The sequence below is a fragment of the Buteo buteo genome, chromosome 4 (assembly GCF_964188355.1).
Source record: "Buteo buteo chromosome 4, bButBut1.hap1.1, whole genome shotgun sequence".
Taxonomy (NCBI): domain Eukaryota; kingdom Metazoa; phylum Chordata; class Aves; order Accipitriformes; family Accipitridae; genus Buteo; species Buteo buteo.
The window spans coordinates 36,909,802-36,929,468 of NC_134174.1; the positions used below are offsets into that span (position 1 = coordinate 36,909,802).

General features: G+C 39.4%; 1 protein-coding gene across 1 annotated transcript in view; it reads right to left on the reverse strand.

The window, feature by feature from the left end:
- Nucleotides 1–8,297: 8,297 nt before the first annotated feature.
- Nucleotides 8,298–19,667, reverse strand: part of GRID1 (glutamate ionotropic receptor delta type subunit 1) — a 559,848-nt gene continuing 548,478 nt past the window's right edge. The window contains exon 16 of the mRNA XM_075025535.1: nt 8,298–8,926. Within this exon, the coding sequence (XP_074881636.1) occupies nt 8,498–8,926 (429 nt within the window). The 3' untranslated portion in view covers nt 8,298–8,497. The remainder of the gene's footprint in view (nt 8,927–19,667) is intronic.

Consider the following 19,667-nt stretch of genomic DNA (forward strand, 5'->3'; position numbering starts at 1 on the left):
TCAGAATCATTAAAGTTATTGCCTGCACCGGCCTTTGGAGCAGACCAGGGATGATCAGCAGCTGTATTGAGCTGTCAGGAGCTTAGAGTGACATGTCAATGGATTAATACCCCAGCCTGTCAGGATGGCATGTATTTGCCGCATGCAAAAGATGAGATATCTACTTTCCAAAAAGCAGGACTTGCTTTACAATAGACCTCTGCAGTGCCCAGAGCACTGATTTTTTTTCCTGTCACTGAATGTAAACAAGCTACAGTCTGGAGTAAAATATGGTTTACTGAGCCACTGAATTGATAGAGCTTCATATTCCTCCATGGCAGATGATACAAATATGCAGACAGGCAGTCCTTATTGATCCAAATGGTTTGCAGAAACTCCATTTGAAAGCATATGTTTCTCTGCTTGACATTTTGACATAAATGACAAGACAAAGCCAGGAATGCAAATGCACAAGAGGAAACTGTTCTCGTGCTGTAAAAGCACATTCCCCCTGTCAAAAGTCGGGTAAATGTTGCACAACTAATCATAGCCCGCAAAAGATGAGCGAGCTGATCTACAGACACAGAACAGGAGGGGAAATCAAACAGCACGGACTTAAAACAGCAGCTGGCAGCCCTATCCGCACAGCCCAACACGATCGCTATTTCTTCTCTCCATGTGCTAGGATCAGTCTGACCCAAGTTTCCTCATCTAGCATCACATGGATTTTAGGAAACCTTTATGTAAATAACGACAGTGGCATCCAACAACCACCACATCCACAGTTCGTACCCCAGTGGATGTTCATACTCTGACACAGCATTTTCCCCATTTTATTTCCAAGCCTCACCAACCCTCGCTGAAGGGCAATTCCCAGCCCAGTGCCTTGCCTACACCATCAGCACTCCTGTCTGGAGACCTTTGGGTCTTGGGACCCCCTCAGTTACCTCCCCTGCTCTCTGGGGGTGCCCTACATCCCCCTTCCCCAGCAGCTCCCCCTCCTACTGCTGCCCTGGCCTTCTCCTTTGCTCCCCACCACCACCACCGCAGGTACCAGCTCTCCAGGAATCTTGCAGCAAACACTGTCAAATGCCTCCCTCCACATTCACTTTGCCATCATCTCAGGGTCCCCGCAGGGTGCGTGCTGAGCCATGGGCTTTACTGCCACGTTAGTGGTTGCTATGCCGAAAGTTGAAAGTTTTCATGACCAAAGCACCCTCCCAAAAAATTGGTTCTCACCATAACTCAAGCTGGCTTTAGAATCAAGAAAAATACTGCAATTGATTTTTCTGGCCAGCTCTTAAATAGCAGCTGAAATGCAGGAAATATTAATTTTCAACAGCTTGTAAATGCTATACCTGCCTACACCCAACACTTCTCAGGAGAGGTTCTCCTGTCACGCATTATCCACCCAGAAGCAGCAACATAACCAACGCTGGAAAGCAGCACCCTGACTGACGGGCAACCCCCACAACACAGCACACATCCACCTCCTTCACCCAGAGCAGGACATGCCTGTCCCTTCTGCTGGGCACGATGGGCAGCAACGAGGGCCCATCTCAGGCCTCTGGGATCCTTACTAACGTACCAAGGTGAAAGAGGGTCTGCAGCTGCAGATTTTCACCTACTATCATCCCAGATTTATTTGTGGGTGAGAACTCCCCATTTCAGGATGAAGAAGTAGTTCCCAAACCTAATCTCATCTCCATATCCCTGTGCTGCTGGTGTGGCTGCTGATGGCTGGGGGATGCTACACCATGTCATGAGCCCAGGGCACAACAAGCGTGGGTGCAGGACAGCACTACCAAACGCTTCAGTTAGGTCCTTTAGATCTTTAACCAGTAAGTATATCCACTTTAGCAGATTAAAATGATGCTTTCTATACAAGACAGGGAAACATTTCCAGTGTCTGCTTAGATTTATTTGCAAATATGCATTTCAGCACTTTGGTGGGCTGGAATATTTTGCTTCTGGCAAGTATTTAATTTGATGGGAATGATCCAATATAAATCATATAAAAAGTACATTAAACAGAAGTCAAGTTTTTTCTGCTGATATATAGAAAAAAATACATAAATCTGGGATCTCTCTTCTTCACAGATCATTGTTGTGTTTGTATGTTTTTTTGTTCTTTTAGCTGCAATTCTCACCTGAAGTGTTGGGCTTCTTTGTGCTATACTTAACCACTTCAAAAATAATTCCATCAGAAAACAAATACATACATTTTACAAGAGGGAAAGAAATTAATATTAAAATATAGAAAATCTCAAAGATATTTCCTTTAGTGAGTGACTTTTTAGAATCAGAGCCTAAAAGCAATCTGATAATTAACTAAAGCTGTTTTAAAAACCTCTGGTTCCATATCCTGTCACATACAGCTTCAGTTATGACATTATAACAAAAAAACAAAATAAAAAAAGCTCATTATCTTGAAAACAACTTGGGGGCATGTTGAGCTGTGCTTTGTGGTTTCCCACCTAGAAACATTTCAGATTATTTCTATGGCACAGTCAGTCATATGTAACATACTATTCAGAAATCATTTTCTGGCCCAGCCAGTCATCCAAGCAGTTGAAGCTTTGGCAAGACGTGCAAACATTTTCTTCTTTTTTGTTCAAGTTTTTTTCCCTACCCTGCTACTTTCCATGTCTGTATTTATCTATGATTGTAAGGACTTATTTTTGCCACCTTATGTTATATAGAGACCAGAACAGATAGAAACCCTGACACCTTCAAAGCTACAGAGCTTTATAACTGCATTAGAACAACTGAACAGTTACCCAGAGGTAAGATGTCTTCCAACAAGACTTACAAGAAAAGGAATTAAAAAAAAAAGACAAAACAACTTTCTTATGGTGGTGCTCCATTAAAACACGACATGAAGTTACCACCAGCATTAATTGATTTCTAAGCAAGCTATCTGATATCAATTTAAGTGGGGGAAAAAAACAACAGAATTCAAGCAGTACCCTGTAAGTGTGCAATTAAAAAAAAATAAAATTAAAAAATCCCTCTAATAAGCCTGACAGTAAACTTAGGAGAAAATAAAACTCAGCAAGAAACCGAAGCCTTACACGTTACTTACATCTGGTTTTAGTTACTTCACAAACTTGGAGAAGCCAAGTTTCTGTGCTGCTTCCCTCCAATATGAGCACGAGTAAAGCAGTATCCTTATCCAGGAATCCAAAGACATATACAGCTAATACCACTAAGCCTTAACTCTTGCCCCAAACCAGAGAAGTTAGAGGTTTATGAGTAGCTGAGTGAGGCTGGCTTTTTGCAGCTGCAGACCTAAACAACCACTGGGAGTGTCATCCAGCAAGCAGCCCACAGCTGGTTTAGGTGCAAATCACTGACTGAAGCTGATTTTCCCCAGCTGAGTGAGAATCAAGACAAAAAACTGGCATCACCAAACAAATAATTCCAACTCTTAAAAAATATAACAACTGTTTCTGGTAGAACAAACACTGTTTTTATTTGTTTCCTAAAAATTAAGAAAAATAATAATTAACTGAGGTGACTGCTTGTGTGACGGAATCTAGGCTTCTCATACAAGTAATACAGCTTTGCTAGACATATGAGTTGTAACCACCCTTTCCTCCCTTCCCCTTTACCACATGTTCATTTTTACCTTTAACTTTGCTTCTCTTCAGAGTTTTCTTCTAACTTTCTCCTTGCCTTTCCCAGGGTTGCCAAAGGATGTGGATTCTTTGGGAAATTTCCAACAGGGTGCCCCAAATGTGTTGTGTTTAGATCTGTGTCACTCTTTAGCTGCTCACAACATAAGTTCAAGTCAGTAAAGCAAAATAAAATAAAAAGGTCTGAGCACTGTGGTTGCTGTACTGTCCCAGTAACATGATTTCCTCTGAAAGGAATGCTCCATTTGCCACCAAGACAACAGCTTTTAACCTTTCTTAGAGGAGAGGTATACCTAAATTTGAAGCGATTTAAGAAGAAATTTGTTCTCTAAGCTATTTCAGCATACAGTTTAAATTCAAATCCATGTTAAGTGCTCAAAACAGTAATAAATGTTCCTCCTTGAGGTTCATTTTTCAGACTCTCAAAAAGTTTTCCTTTTCAGAGCTATCATTGAATACAAGTTTATGGGAAGCAATGCTCTCAAGCCCAATACTAAGAGCCAAATCCTCACCTGCAGAAACTCAGTATGCTTGACCTTTTCACTGGAGGGATGCTGATTTACACAGGTGAGAACCCAGGTTTAAGTGTTTTATTCTATCAGCAGACTAAAGGAAAGTGAGTTGTTTGGCTGAGCCTTCATCTACAGTGCAGCAATGGTTATCAAAGCAAGGCAGATATTGGGAATTTCACTTTGCAAGACAAATATTGCACACTTGTAGTTGTAACTCAGCATAAAAACGTTCTATCGAGTTTCAACTCTGAAATTAAAAAGCACAATTATTCTTTTTCCATTGCAATAGGAAAACATGACATACTAAGAAATAAGAGCAATGCATTCTTCAGATTGCAAGCAGATTGCCCGTGGATTGCAAGCAAATAGAAGAAACGGAGTCACATTGTTGTACGAAAATAAAGTCATTTCTAAACTAATGGATCAATAGAACAAGACGCACTACAAGTGCTGTGCCACAGATGTCACTTTCGCGAAAGTTCATCAGCAAAAGAGCACGATAAAAGGAAGGTATAGGCACTCGATTTCCGTTTCATGTACAGCCACCTTTGCAATGTAAACATCCTGGAGAAGCTGGAATATTTGGGATCGTACATTATTCCCTTTTTTAAGCACACTCAGGGGAAGTTCCATTTGAAAATCAAGGGCACAGTTTGGTCTTCAAAGTTTTCAGGAATTTCTCCAGTTTTTCTGCTTCAGCTTGCCAGATATTAAAAGTGAAGGGTCAAATCTGCAGGTGGTGTAAATAAGCACAGCTCTGTGAGAGCTTTGAGCTTATGCTCATTTACATCACATAGAAACTATATTTCTCACTTCTTCTGTGAATAACTGCACATGTATATATATATATGCATGAGTGTGTGGTGAATACATGTTGTATAGAAAGCGAATGCTTTGATCTGTCAAAATGAAGATATAAATATAAAACAGGAGACAGAATATGGAAATCATACATTCTGCATTTACTTTGAAAACTGAAAGTTATGAGGAAAAAAACATTGTTTATGTTCAAGGAGAACCTGGTGATTTGCTTAAACAATCTAAACCCAAATCACCATCACATGAAAGATTTAACAGCTTCCTGTCATGGTTGACAGGCTCAAGCTATGACTTGCTAACTTTATATAAACAAATAATTACTAGACAGTGACAGATCCATTGTGGATTCCTACTTTTATGGTATAGACCCTGGTGCAGGAAAGCACTCGAAACTGTTAACTTTAAGCAACTGAATAGTCCTAGGGAGTTTGGTGAGCTCACTCACCTGCTTAAAATTAGCCATATATTTAATTTGAGACGTGCAGTTTAACTCCGTTGTTAACCAGCAAAGCACTTCAACCTGTGCATAAAGCAGCTGCTTTCTATAGGGCTTACACACATGCTTAAATACTTTTCTGAGAGAGGACTGTGTGGTTTGATTCTTTAAGAGCCTGATCATCTTAGATGTAATCCTGCAGAGCATTCAAACAGGCAAGTCGTATTCTGACCATAAGAATCAGTGAGATCCAACATTGTGAGTTAAACCACACTTCCAAACTTTACAGGACGTGGCAAGACTAAGCCAGGAGAAGAACACTGAATATGGAGAATGTTAAAGTTAATCCCCCAAATATACTGTACTCACAATTTATTCCACCAATGCAGTTCAGTTTAAATTATTCAGTACAGTGGTTTAGACTATAATACAAAAATGATCTAATATGTTTTGTGAAAGCAGTGATGCCTCAGTAAAGGAGGGTTTCAACCTCCTGCTCTGAGCTTTGCTGAAGCAAATAAATAGCATGCTTTGTGGGGAAATGGCAAGGGAGCAGCTCGGACAACCTCTGACAAGCTTTTTTGCTACAACATCGATGCAGAGCCAGTAGCAGTGGCTCCGCTGCCATGCACCGCCAGCTCACCCCGGCCCTTCACCATCCAGAAGGGAGGATGTGGCTGGGCAATTGCCTCATGCTGCCGAGGTGGCCGAGCGAGCTGCTCACCCTCCTGTGCTCTGGGGGATGCTCAGCACTGGGGGCGATGGCCGCCTCACGCTGGTACTGCTGGGGAGGGAGGACCCGCTCCAGCCAAGCCCTACCTTGCAGATTGCACCCTGGTAGCTACACAAGCATCTCCTTGCACCTCTGCTGGAGCACGTTCCTGTGCAGCCACCTAAATCTTAAACTGGTAATAAAAATGAGAGATTTTTTCCAATGCAAATAGTTGCACACTTTCTCCTAAGTGCCTTTACAGATACCTAGGTGTGCATAGTCTTTTTGTGCAGCTGTTTCTGCCACGACTAATTAGTATATTCATGGAAGGTGGGAAAAAATAAGGGGAAGAAATGTCTATTTTTTCCTGTGGCCATGGTTTTGTTAAGATAATAATAAGGAAAAGTACGACGAAAGAAGAAAGAAAAATATGCCAAGCTTGTGTGGGCCAAGTCTCTAAACACGATAAATCTAGTCAGCTGACTAGAGCATTATTCATTTTTAATTAGTTTGAAGCAAATAGTGCAATTTGTGCCAAGCTGCAAAATTGCACTGTCTTCACAAGGAACCAGCTTGACAACAGAGACAAATTAATCCCTGCAAGAGTACTCCTTCTGTAAGCTCACCATCAATATTCCTCATTTAAAAAGTAGTATGCTGAGCATGCTCTTCCATTAAGCTGTTTTTGTATCACAGTTTGACTTTTCTTCCCAACTGCTTAAACTAGAAATGTAAAAATTTGGGGACTTTTATCATCCCATAAATATACCTGTTGCATAATTATGCAAATCAAATTAGGAGCAGTCAATGGAATGTTTATTTATCCCAAAACCTGACCCAGATTGCCTGCTGACTTTCTTGGGATGTGAATGCATTTTTACCTCTGTTCAAACATAATTTTTGACCTTCATGTAGGCAGTGATTTTGCTGCACCAAGATCTACAGCCTTTTCCAAATAGCAGTGTTCTAACAAAGTGAAGAAATCCAGCTACAAAGGGAAATTACAACCTAGCTATAGGCTTACATTTGAGAAGACTAAGTCATCCCAATTCTGAAAGATAGTGATGGTCCATTAGCAACAGTGGGCAGGGGAGGGCCGGATCAGTTATCTTGGGCATTCAAACTACTATTTGGGAAGGAAACAATGTGGTTTGGTTTTGGTTTGATTTTTTTGTCATATGAAATTGCACTGGTAATATTTGCAGAACGAGACATTAAATTTGCTATTCGTGTTGCTCTATCTTTGTCCTCTCTTTGTGTTTCACAGACAAAAAAAAAAAGCATTTTACAGCCATTTCTACCAAGATTATAGAAATAGCCATTAAAATGTTTTTTTTTACAAAATCAATGGAAAAATAGCAGAGCTGTGCTTATAGTCATGAGCTTAGCCTTGTCATTCAGGGATATGACTTCAACAGAGCGTGTTGCATCCATTATGCAGCAAATTCCTTGAAATCTTAAAGAAAGAGATGGCACCAGAGGGCACAGTCACTGCAACACCATTAACTCCTGCCCATTAAAGCTCTTCCTTGTCTCACTCCTTTCAGCATTGGTTCCTCCCCATTTTCAGTCGTGTACACAAGACACAAAAAAGAGCTGATCAGTTTTTCTTAAAAGCTTTCTCCTTAACCTAAACCCTTTTGTTTATCAAAGCATTTATATATATAATATATATGTCATATATATAATATATGTAATATCTATTATATATATAACAAAACAGAGAAGGTTAAATAAAAGAGCCACACAGCACAGCAGACACGTAAAAACCCAATTCAATAATCCTGTGCTTAAACTTAGAAACTGTGTGGAAGTTTAAAACCTTGTTAGAAGGAAAAAGTTCTCTTTTTTTGTTTGCTTGTTTGTTGGATTTTAGTTACAATTCATGTTTAACACATTTGTTACTACTATGCTAATACCAGCTGTTAAATTCTCCGAGTGAATTGCCATCTTGACTATAAAATAGGGTTCTGGGGAAAGGAGAGATTTGAGCATGATGAACTTTTCTATCAAGAAACAGATAATGTTTTTGCTCTTAAAAAACAACAACAAAAAAGAACAGTGAGGGAATAAGTGTTGAAATCCACGGGAAAAAAATGTACGGCCCTCAGTCCCAGTAACTGGTCTTCTTTGGCACTTGAGAACGATCACAAGTAGTTTGCCTTTTTATTCGTATAGAACAAAATTTACAAAGTCATTCATACATTTTTGTTTGTTTTTTTTGTTTTGTTTTTTACTGACTTCGAAAATTGGGAATATTCAAAATACACTTTTACCCCACTTCATTCTTTCATTATTTACAGGTATATACAAGAAAAATGTAGGAGTCTGTTTTGTTTTTTTTGTTTCTTTTAAATTTTGTATTAAAAAGCTCTGCTGGTTGTTTTACTGTTTGTTTTCATCATATGGATGTTCCATGCGAGGGCTCCATTGCTTCTGGAATGACTCCCCCTGGCACAGACTGAAATGACATTGGGATCGGGGTTTTCACGGGACTCTGACGAAATAGTCCTCCATTTGGCGACCTGTGTTTACACTGTATGGAGGGCATGGTGGCTGAGCTGCTCAGGGGCAGCGGCAGGTTGCTGCCAGAGGCAGCTGTGAGTGTCCTGCTGGCACCATGAGTTGTCTGTTCTGGTAAAAAGGTGGTGACAGAAAGTTGCGTGTTCTGGTATTCGCGTACCGGCTCCAGGGTCTGAGCTGGCTGCATGCCACCAATCTCCAAGGCTGAGATTTCGATGGACGCTGGAGAGATTTGCTTGTGGGCTATGTCTTCATCAATTAAACTGTTCATGCGTCTATGGACCTGCTCCAGGTTCACTTCTTTGTCCTAGTGAGGAAGAAACCAGAACAATCAGTCCAAACACAATCTCTGATCCTGTCTGGCCCCCCTCCACTTCCTCTGTGTGACAGGAGTTGCTGCTCACTCATTACATTGCTTCAATTTCATCTGTGCCTGTGCAAAACCTTGAGGTCTGCCCAACATCTCCAGCTGATAAACACATGCTGAAGAAAACACCACCTCAACCTCAGCCTGCAAAAGCCCGTGATGTTGTCAATCCCGTCCTCCTTGGAGGTAAACAGATGGCTCTGGTTTAGTTAACAGGAGCTGGCACCAGGGACCAGCACATCCCACAAGCCCTTAGCTCACCTTGCACAAGCCCAGAAAAAAAGCACATGGCAGGCAACAAGCGAGTTGGGACTCCAGATTCCAGCAAGCAGCTCACCACCTTGTAACCCACAAGACAGCTCACCACCGTCTCATCTAGCTGCAGTGCATTTTCTAAGGAACATGTCAGTAAAACTCTGTGCACAGCCTAGATGACTCCAGGGTAGTTGCTTCATGTGCCAAAATCTACTGGCCAGGGGTTGTGATGGTGAAGAAGTCTTCCCTTCCCAGCAGGAAGCTCTGGGTCACCTATGTGGCACAGACCATAGGCCTACTGGAACAGAGGTTCCAGAGAAAGACCTACACTGGGAGCCCTGGGGAGGGGACCACTCATTTGTGTTTTGAACAATTGTGTGACCAACCATAAGCTGCCTGTCATCTAGACACATCATCTGGTAAAAGTCTGTCTGTGGTCAGAGCTTGGGAAAGTAACGCTGGTCTTCAGAAATGCATCACCATCTTCTGAGAACGTGTTGCCTAAGGCTCCCGGAGCGGTCTCTTCACAGGACTTTTGGGACCATTTACTCAATGTATTTTAGCTTTCATGAGGAAATACGGCAAAAGTAGTTGTCTTTAAAACCTGAATCAGCAAAGACCTACAATGGGCTGTTTATCACCTCAGCACAGCATTCAGGATGCTCAAATTGGAAAGCAACAAAACTGGCAGGGTAAAGTCAACCACCTGGGTTGCTGCATGACTGAATTTTAATAGCTAGCATTGTAATGCCAGTAAAAAGATATTATATTATATCATTTCTGTATATTTCATAAAGCAAAGATATGATCCGCAGTTGTAGTTATTTGATGCAAGTGTAACATACATCAGACTAGTAGCAAAGCACCTATAAAAGACCACCAGTTCTGGAACTGGAGAAATTCCCTGGTCTGACAGAAACCTGTAATTACACTAGGCAGCCAGCAAGATTCCAGCTGAAGAAGTAGGACTACCTCAAACTTTTGTGTTCCAGTAATTCCTGGTTGCCCACAGATCAACATGTGCTTAAATGTTGGTTAAACCCAACACCAGCAGTTTTACAGCTGCTCTGATTCATGCCAAAAACTAGGCTCTGGGAACAGAGAAGTATAAGGTGCCACTGCCACCCGCTCCTCATGGTATTTTGCCACTGGTGTTCAGGTGGAGCACAGAGAATTATAATATTATTCCAGTGGTACCCAGTGCTATGCAACTTTGCTTTCACCTGTAAATTGACAAGTCAACTCCAAAGCCCTTGATTCCAGTCAATGTCAACTACAGATTTGATTCTAACCTTGTGATTTAACACCACTTCTACATTACTCAAGAACAGTTGGATTTGCTGATCTCTGTGTGGATTTGGAAATGAATTAGTGCTACATGATGACGAACTCAAACCTGTGTCCTTAGCTTAGGCTAAATCCATATTGATTTCAACTGGAGTACAACTGTTCAGCAATTACAGGGCTGAGCTGCATGTTGCACCTCCTTTGCTAATCAGTAGAAGATGAATTCCTATTTCATTTACATCACAAATCCACCAAAATCCCAATGGAGCTCCCAGAAACCTGGGGGATATCATCTTCCTCACCAAAGAAACAAACTGGTTTTTTGAAAATACTGCATTTTTAGCGAAATCCTCTAATCAGATAATTTTGAGTTAGAGGAAACCAATGGACAATAAATAAACCCCCAAACTTTTGTGACAGAAAGAGACCACACAATACTTGACCAGACAAACCCTGCAGCTGCATTAAGTCCTTCTTGCCAACAGCTGTACCTGACCTGTCAGGCTTTTCATTCAGTAAGTTAGATGATAACACAGAGGTTCTTCCATAAACTCTGTACCTAGGTAAATTAAGGATTTGTGGTACAATGGCCAGAGGGTTACGTGGATTTAATCCATAAATTTATTTATTTCTATTTCTTGAATTAAAATTGTGGACTGGGAGCAAGTGTGAGAAGTATCCTTACATTACCCCCTGTTGGGAGTAAAGGCTCGACCTCTATGGGCAGGTTGCTTTTGCACAGATGTCTGGCCACCTACTGCTGTGTTTTTGTCAGCTGCCTGCCAGTGAAAGCTTGCTGCAAAGTTCTGCTTATCCACAAACTTCAGCTGCCACCACGTATGATGCTATCTGTGTCTAAGGAAGCTAACTCCCAGAAGCCCATTAGATAATGCTTCTTTAGGTACCCCATACTATTTCTTTTCTTAAAAATGCTGCTAGCTTTGATTTAGACACCTAGGTTAGCATTCCAGTTTTCTGGGACCCATGTTCTTGCTAAGCCCCTACTACAAAATAAGAAAAAAGTAGAGAACTCAGGTTAGAACTGAGCAAATACTAGAACAAATTTTCCTAAATAAGACTTTGGAGAAATGTTTATGACTCGTTTGCATTTTTCTGAGCTTTTGCCAAATACTAATGCCTTCTTCAGATAATTTCAGGTGAAAATATACATCAAAATTGTATTTGTATTTTTTGATTGCAAGCACATTCTCAGTGCATTCCTTCCTGCTTTGCTACAGGAACAAATACAATGTGACTGAGATAACTAGCCAAGCCAGAGGGAAAGGTAGAGTTTCAATATTTGCAACATGCAGTCATTAACTGTTTGCAGAGGAAAAATACATTTGTGAATGAAGTGTGCTCTTCATTTGGAGCATTCGTGCACAATAGGTCATAAAATTCAAAGGATGAATTAATCCTGGTTATATATTTAGCTTAGCTCTTTTAAGATGTAAACATGAAGAGCCACAGATGGGATGCTCTTAATAGCCATCTCCTGCTTCAGACCAGAGGGGTTATTAAGGACCACCTTGTTTGGAATGTTTCCCTCTGTTGGCCTGACAGGATTGCCCTCTTTTCTTCTATTATGCCCAGTCCAGCCCTGGGAGAGCACTCCTCAAGAAAATGGTGGATTTGCAGTTGCTTAGGTTTCACAATATAACCTTATGTTTCACTGTGCTAAAGTTTTTATTACCAAGAAAAAGAAAAATATAATTCCTGCACAGACGTCACATTTTATCTACAACAGAACACTTTATGAAGTTAGCAGAGAAGTAAATGCTTGGGATTCTTTTAAGAGGTAGGGGTGGGGAATTCATTTGCCTACTTCTTTCTTCAGCATTAAGGACAACTTTCTGGCCTTATTACGATCAGAGAAAACTTTTTAAAGGCTTCCAAGAACCCAGAAGTTCATGTTATTCCTTCTTTTTGTTGTTGAAATAAACTGTTTGTAAAGGTTAAGGAAAACAAGTCTGTCTCTGAGGAATAATAAAACCACATTTTTAAAGGTTCTTCCCTTTGTCTTATTAGATGAAGCACAGCTAAATAACAAAATGTCAAGCTTTGTATGAAACTATCTAATGCTGAATGAATGATTTTTCAAATGCTTTAAAAAAGCCCTAAGATAAAAGTTAGAAACCCTTGAAAAGATTAGTCTGTTGTTACATACTAGAAGATTGCCTTGAATCCCAAGATTTCCAGAACTGAAGGTTTGGGGATAGCTTTATTTGACAAGCCAAGTTTTCAGAATTTGTAAATTCTGTAAATCTCATCTTTCTTTTCTTTTATCATTCTCCTGGAAAATTCAGTAACAAAGCATATGTTACTGAAAAGTAACAAGGTAAATGGAAAAAGGGTTAAATGGTAATAAAGCCAGAAAAACAAATCGTAAAAGTTGTTATGATGTTTTGCTCCCTTGTTTGTTCACTGTTCTCCTTTGGTTTTAGTTCTATAATTCTCATTAAATATGAGCCATTTGGTATAATTTTAAGCACTTAGGTTGCATTTTTTTCATTTCCTGAGGCTTTGTCACCTGAATTGTGAAATGGTAATGTAGCATTGCAAAAGATTTTTAAGCTTTCCAATGCCGTAACTGTTCTCTATTTTTGCATTCCTCTATGGAAAAAATTAATGAATTAGAATTAATAAATTACTAAAAATTAATAAATTGAAGCTTGGAGCTAGGGCATGGCAGAAGCACCAGACCTTGCTGCTGGAAGGAAAAACCAGGAGCCATAGTGGAGGCTGGTGTGCTGGTTTTCCAGCACAGAGACTTCCCTTACCCAAAGGAAAGCCCCTCAGGGGAAGCCTTACTGCTTCTCTTCACAAAGTTTTCTGGCTTCTGCTTCACTTAGCTCCAGTTAGGTCTCTTCAGAGCTGAATGAATGAGCTCCAAACTTAATACTTCAGTGTCTGTGACACAAAGGCTTCTTCTCTTTCTCTTTTGTACTTAATATGTAAAACTTAGTTAATGTTATAAATATGTCATATCTCAGATGTTTCCTGCCAATTCAACTTCACTTTTCATATATAGCTACATTGGATAAATGTATACACTTGTGTTGCCAGAAGGAGATAAAATATTTTTCCTTTGCTATCTTCATAATTCTATTTTCACTATTAATGTTGTACTCCAAATAGATCAGTTGAAGAAATTAATCAGTGAAGGGAAGAAAAAATATCACGTGTAAGGAAAATTAATTATAAACACAGGCTTATCCTCCTCAAGCTTAAGGAAAACAGCTAACCGAACATTGCTTCTGGTCAGGAAATTATCTAATTCATAAATACCAATTTAAATGTCATCCTTCCCCAATGAGTTTGAGTTCTGGAAGGGCAAATGAAGGGCATGTTTCTGACACGTCCCAAGAACTTAATCATGAGCGACAGGTTCAATGGCCTATCACCAACAGCAGGAGAACACCATGGCAACTGTTGGTGTGGCTTTGAAGGATGCTCACCAGAATTATCTAGGAACTACTAATCCTGCACAACCGCACCTGGATGAAACTACAGCTCCTTTCAGGACTAACCAAGTTTGGCCTTATCGTGGGGAAAGAAATTATGGCAAGATATAAATGCAGACAGGATGATTTACAGAGTAATCAATATTTTTTTTCTAGCTTATTTTCTGCAACTTTTGACAGTGGGCTCTAATAAAAACCTGTGGGCAGTCAGATTGAAAGAATATGAAACTACTTGGGAGGTTTGGAGTCAGTTAACATTATCAAATATGAGAGACATCTCACTGAGTGTTGGAAAGGAGCTACTGGCTGATGTTTTCAAGAAATTGCCTAGATCACTCTAAACACAATTAATTCAAGGCGATACTGTTCAGCTGCCAGGATTGTAACGGTTGGGATTTTCCACAGGGAAGATTTCTGAGAAAAATATTTTTATTAAAGACACTAATGTGGCCTCTTGTTCTTACTCGTGATTTCTCTGATCTTATCACAAAGTTCAAGAGAAACCACTTGAAGAGATAAAAATGTTGCAAGCTGATTAAGCAGTTTCAGTAAGGCCAAAAAGGGAGACAAATGTCCAAAAAGGAAGGCCAAATATCTGCAGAAATTTCATGCACCAAAACTGTGATAACTACACCAAAACTGTGATAAGTTGCATCTGCATCCCACACATGCAAATAAAACCACACTAGGTTAGAGAAGAAGATAAAGACTGATGGTCCTGACCCTAAATATCAAGCACTAAAAATTCAGAAACTTAGCCAATATGGGCAGACAGGCACATACACCAAGGCACTATAATGAATGCGTCAATACTTCCCAGTCAGATGTTGATAACTGTGCCAAGTATTAAAAGCCTGTTAATGCAGCTCTTACTAAGCGTCAGGAGATATGCAGAAAATAATGCTTTTAAAGTACTATAGTCTTAATCATCAATCATGATGCTTTTCTGGTTTGTTTGTTTGTTTGTTTCTGTCTTGGGTGACAATATGAAGGATTATCTTGTGGTGAGAGAATGAAACCAACACATAAAAGTTAGTATTACATTTTCATTCTGTGAAAGAACTATTTAAAAAAAATAAAGACAATTTGTGATTAGGACTGGGGTTCAAAATCTGAGTCACGCCCCAGCCTCAGACACACATTTCTTCTTCTGACCTTGAACAGCTTATATGCCAGTCCCTCTACCAACCGTATAAAACACCTCTTAAACCATACACATATGTTAAAAAATAGAAGTATCAATGGTAATGAGACACAGATGATGGAAGGCACACATGTACCCAGCTAGGCAGAAAGGAAGTCTCTGAGGTGCTTGCATGCACAGGCAGACATACTGCATAACTGAAAAACAAAGCAGAGAGACAAAACTGAAACAGCTAAGTTTCCATGCTCAGGTACCCACAGGCTATTTTCTTCTTAGCTCAGCGTCAAAACCCACAGTTCCACCCAGCTGCCAGCTTCTGCCCATGGGGTTTCAGACATCATGGACTCAAATATTTAGCTTGTTAAGGAGAAATGAAGAAACAGCAGCTCTGCATATATACTTTTGTTTAAGATTATTTTGAAATTCTGTATTCACCCAGGGTCATTATCATTACTTTCAGCTACAGCTACTGCATATATAAAGCTGAAATTTTAATTTATTCCAGGAGACTCTGACAGAGTGGCAAAACCAGACATAGTTGGCTTGCTCGAGAAGAAAAAGCGATGATGATATATGTAATAGATGTGCTGCAAAACAATGACAACACAGTATGGTATTATATTAATACAAATAACCCCTTTTTAATACGACTCAGTTTGCCACACTCATTATTCTAGAGATCCCACAGTTGACAATGCAGTGAAATGCAGACAGACGTGTAAACAGATGCAGTGATGATACATGTTTGCTGTCATTAATTTAACACAGGCAACTGACCTAGTCAAATAGCACTTAATGTTACATAAAATTTGCTGAGTGGTTTCTGAGTGTACTCTGCTAGATGCCAGTTTGACCGTAACAGTATCTTATTAGAAATAAGTACAGATGCACCTCGAGAATCTACTTGAAAGCTACTTTTATAAATAGGCCCAACTCTGCAATCAAGCTTCTGCTCTCATAAGTGGAAACTGTACCATGTATTTTAAATTAGCAATTAACTAAGCTATCATCCATAAAACAGCTGTTAGGAGAATGCATTGAGACTGACATTAGTGGAGGTCCAGCTGAGGACTGTTATCCGATTGAAAGGATAAAATAAATGAAAGAAGCTTGCAATATATTAATTTCATTCAATGTGTAATCATCTTCAAAGAAACAAAACTTCATAAAAAATGATGTACAAGAGGCCACCTTATTCACTAGGAGATGCTCTCCTTCACCAGAGAGCAGAGATTCCTTTATGAAGAGACAGTAATATTCTTTTCCCTTTTAAGTAAACCTGGAAAAAAAGTGAGAAAGAACAGAATACTGCAAAGATGATGTTAATGTGATAGAAAATTGTTTCAAATACATTGTCAATGTTTATTCCCACCTACCCACAGCCAGAAAATACCTATAATTGGTGAAAGTAAGAAACTATTACCAAAACCCTAGAGACCAATGAAGTAACAGTGACTTGATACAGAATTGCTACAAGTAGCAAGGAGCTTCAGGAAGCAGTCTGTATCCTCCCACACTCACATTGCTCCCCTTACCCAGATTAGATTTATTCAACCTGAAATCACATCTAGCCAGGGATCTAATTCTTAAGATGGCTTAACTGTCCCATGCTTTGAGCCTGTGAGCCTTGTCCAGAAACGCACCAGATGATAAGTTCCCCACCAGGCTGTTGAAGCTGACAATGCATACCAATTTAAACCAGCTGAACATCTGTCTGCGTTTTATTTTTTCTCTTCAACAGCATCCACATGCTATGGCACTGTGTGAATAAATGTGCAGGGCACAGTACCAATGGGACAAGCATTGCACATTAGGTGTCAGCAGGTAGCCCCACAGTCTCTTGCAGTGGGCTGCTCCTACTTTCATCACAATCCATTAACTAAGTGCAATCACAGAGAAACACTGGCTAGTCCTTACAACCAACAGCAGACTCAAACTTGCAAGCTGAGAGGCTGTGATAGCATCCTCATTTGTTATTCAATATGAAAGGGGACATTCAGCCTCATGCTGAGGTATTCAAGCTTTAAAATCCTTACCAACCTTGGTTCACAAGCACTAGAAGCTGGTAACTCAACTACAAAGAAAATGAATGACTGGTTCACATTATACAGATGTTTCCACAGTGTTCATGAGCTTAAAAATAAACAGGACAGTAAGAGAATGCCAAGAAACATTTTTCAACACAAGCAGCAAAATGCAGTACTGAATGAGTGCTGGTTGATGAGCATGCCAATGTCTCTGCAAAGGAACTCTTTTAGGAGAAAGGAGAATTTGCACATGGAGAAACCTTTACTGTGCACACACTGCATATATTGTAGTTACAGGCACTTCTAACAACACAAAGGTTAGGTTCAAGGGAAGTTCCAGGAAGAGGTAAAGATGACGAGAAAACTAGCAAGGATTCATCTGTACAGGCATTTTCAACAACAAACCAATTATCTGTATGTTTATCATAAATTCTCACCATGCTTCTGAGGCCCAACCTCACATCATTGGCCATCTCCAGATAGAAAGGGAAAGGAAGACATGGAGAGAAAAAAAAGGATCAAGATAGTGAGGCTAAAAATGTAATTAATATTTCACTGTTTTTAGCAAACATATACTTATTACTTCTTATACTTCTGGTTTGAAATAGCAAATTCTAGCCACCACAACCAAAGAGGATGGCCCTGAAGAGGGTGGTGTTTTTAAAATTCAACTACATCTAAAATGACCCTGTGAAGCGATATATTATTCTTTTATGAAGTAAAGTTTAAATTCATGAAGGTTCTGTTCCAAAACTCACTAAAAATTCATGGATTCTTTACATTGCTCTATACAGCTTTTAAATCCTAAATTATTATCTAATCCATAAGGGATGTAATTTTTCACTCTACTGAGCCCAAAGCAAAGCAATGCTACCCTTTAACAGTCTGATTTACTCTACTGGACCATCAGCCATAACAGACTGCTCTATCATCATCCTTCTTCACCATTCCAGCCTAGTCAAATCCAAATCTCAAAAGTTCCCATTTTTTCCTATTATGCCAGGAGTACAAGAGCGAGTTGGCAGAGGAGACACTTGGAGTTGCTTCTACAATCTGTGATGCCCAGCAATAGTTGTCTTGCAAAGCCTCTTCTCTCCACTCCAGCTATGAGAAAGCCTTAGAAAACTCTTACTCCTGACTATTAGCCAGAAACCTTTTAATTAAAAAATGAATTTTGAAAAGGTTTCTGCACCCCCGTTCAGGGTTATATTTTGGAAAATGCCCAGGTTCCTATTTCAACATGAGAAAAGACATGGCCAGCCAAATCATTAAAATAGCTCAGCATAATAAAAATCTGGCCACCAGTTTCCCAAAAGAGAAATCTTAGATGCTGAATACTTCTGAAGAAATAGTACTTCTAATGTTGAGTAAGTCCAAGTAGGTCTTTTCTATATATGTGCCTATAAATAAGGTTCTGAACTTAAGGAAAATCATAACCAAACCATCAATTTTTTTTCTATGTATTTTCCACAATATTAGCACCTGTGATTCCTTAATATTTTGCTGATATTGAGCACAGGTTATTTCAGGTATTATAAAATATTTTAATTAAATGGATAAATAGATTTATAAATTGCTTGTTAATATTATTGTACGGTAAGTTCAATCTTCAGCAAATCACTTTAATGCACACAAAACTTCCAATTTATGGTTTATACATGTTGGTTTGAAAGCAACTCAAGTTTGATCCTACACCAGTAAAATGAATGGAAATGTTTTGGTGATCTGGGTGAGATCAGGATCAAACTCTTATTTAATTTTACGTACATGTTTAAATGCTTAGTTGGATCAAGGTCTAAGGCATTTTTACAAACCACAAAAATGTAAAAAAAATATTGAGAAAACAGTCACATTTTATGGTTTTTATTTTAAACTTTTACTGATTTCGTTATTACTAAACATTCAACCCCCCCTCAAAAAGTCAACTTTAAAATACCACTGCAGGCTGAGATAAAATATACAAACATTAGCTCTGTAAACATTGTGTGAAGAATCTAAAAGAATCTCATGCATTAAGGCTGCAATTCAGTAAAACACATAAGCTCATGCCAAGCACATGAGCAGCCACAGAAGTTCTCTGGGATAGGTGATGTAATCCAACTTAAGCAAGTACTTAAATCATTACCAAACTGGAACTTTAAACAGGTTGTTTCTTTCTGACTTCCCCGCATGGCAACATTCATTTTTTAAGCTTATTTCTGTTCAGTATTCCGCGCCCCCCCCAAGGTTCATGCCAAGTAAATCCAGATTATATCCCTAAGAATCCTATTAGCAGGGTTTTCTTATATGACTGAGACAAAAATTAAGCCAAACACAAAAATCCCTTCCTTGCAGCTAGGGAAATATGCTGGAACCAAACTTGAATGTTTCAACACTGCTTTGGGTGGCAGAAGCCTGGGCCCAATGTCATTAATCAGGGGATGACATGTCACTTTCAAATCCATTATAGCCTTGACCTAAATCTATGGTGATCAACAGCAAGAGCTGACTGATTTCATTGGATT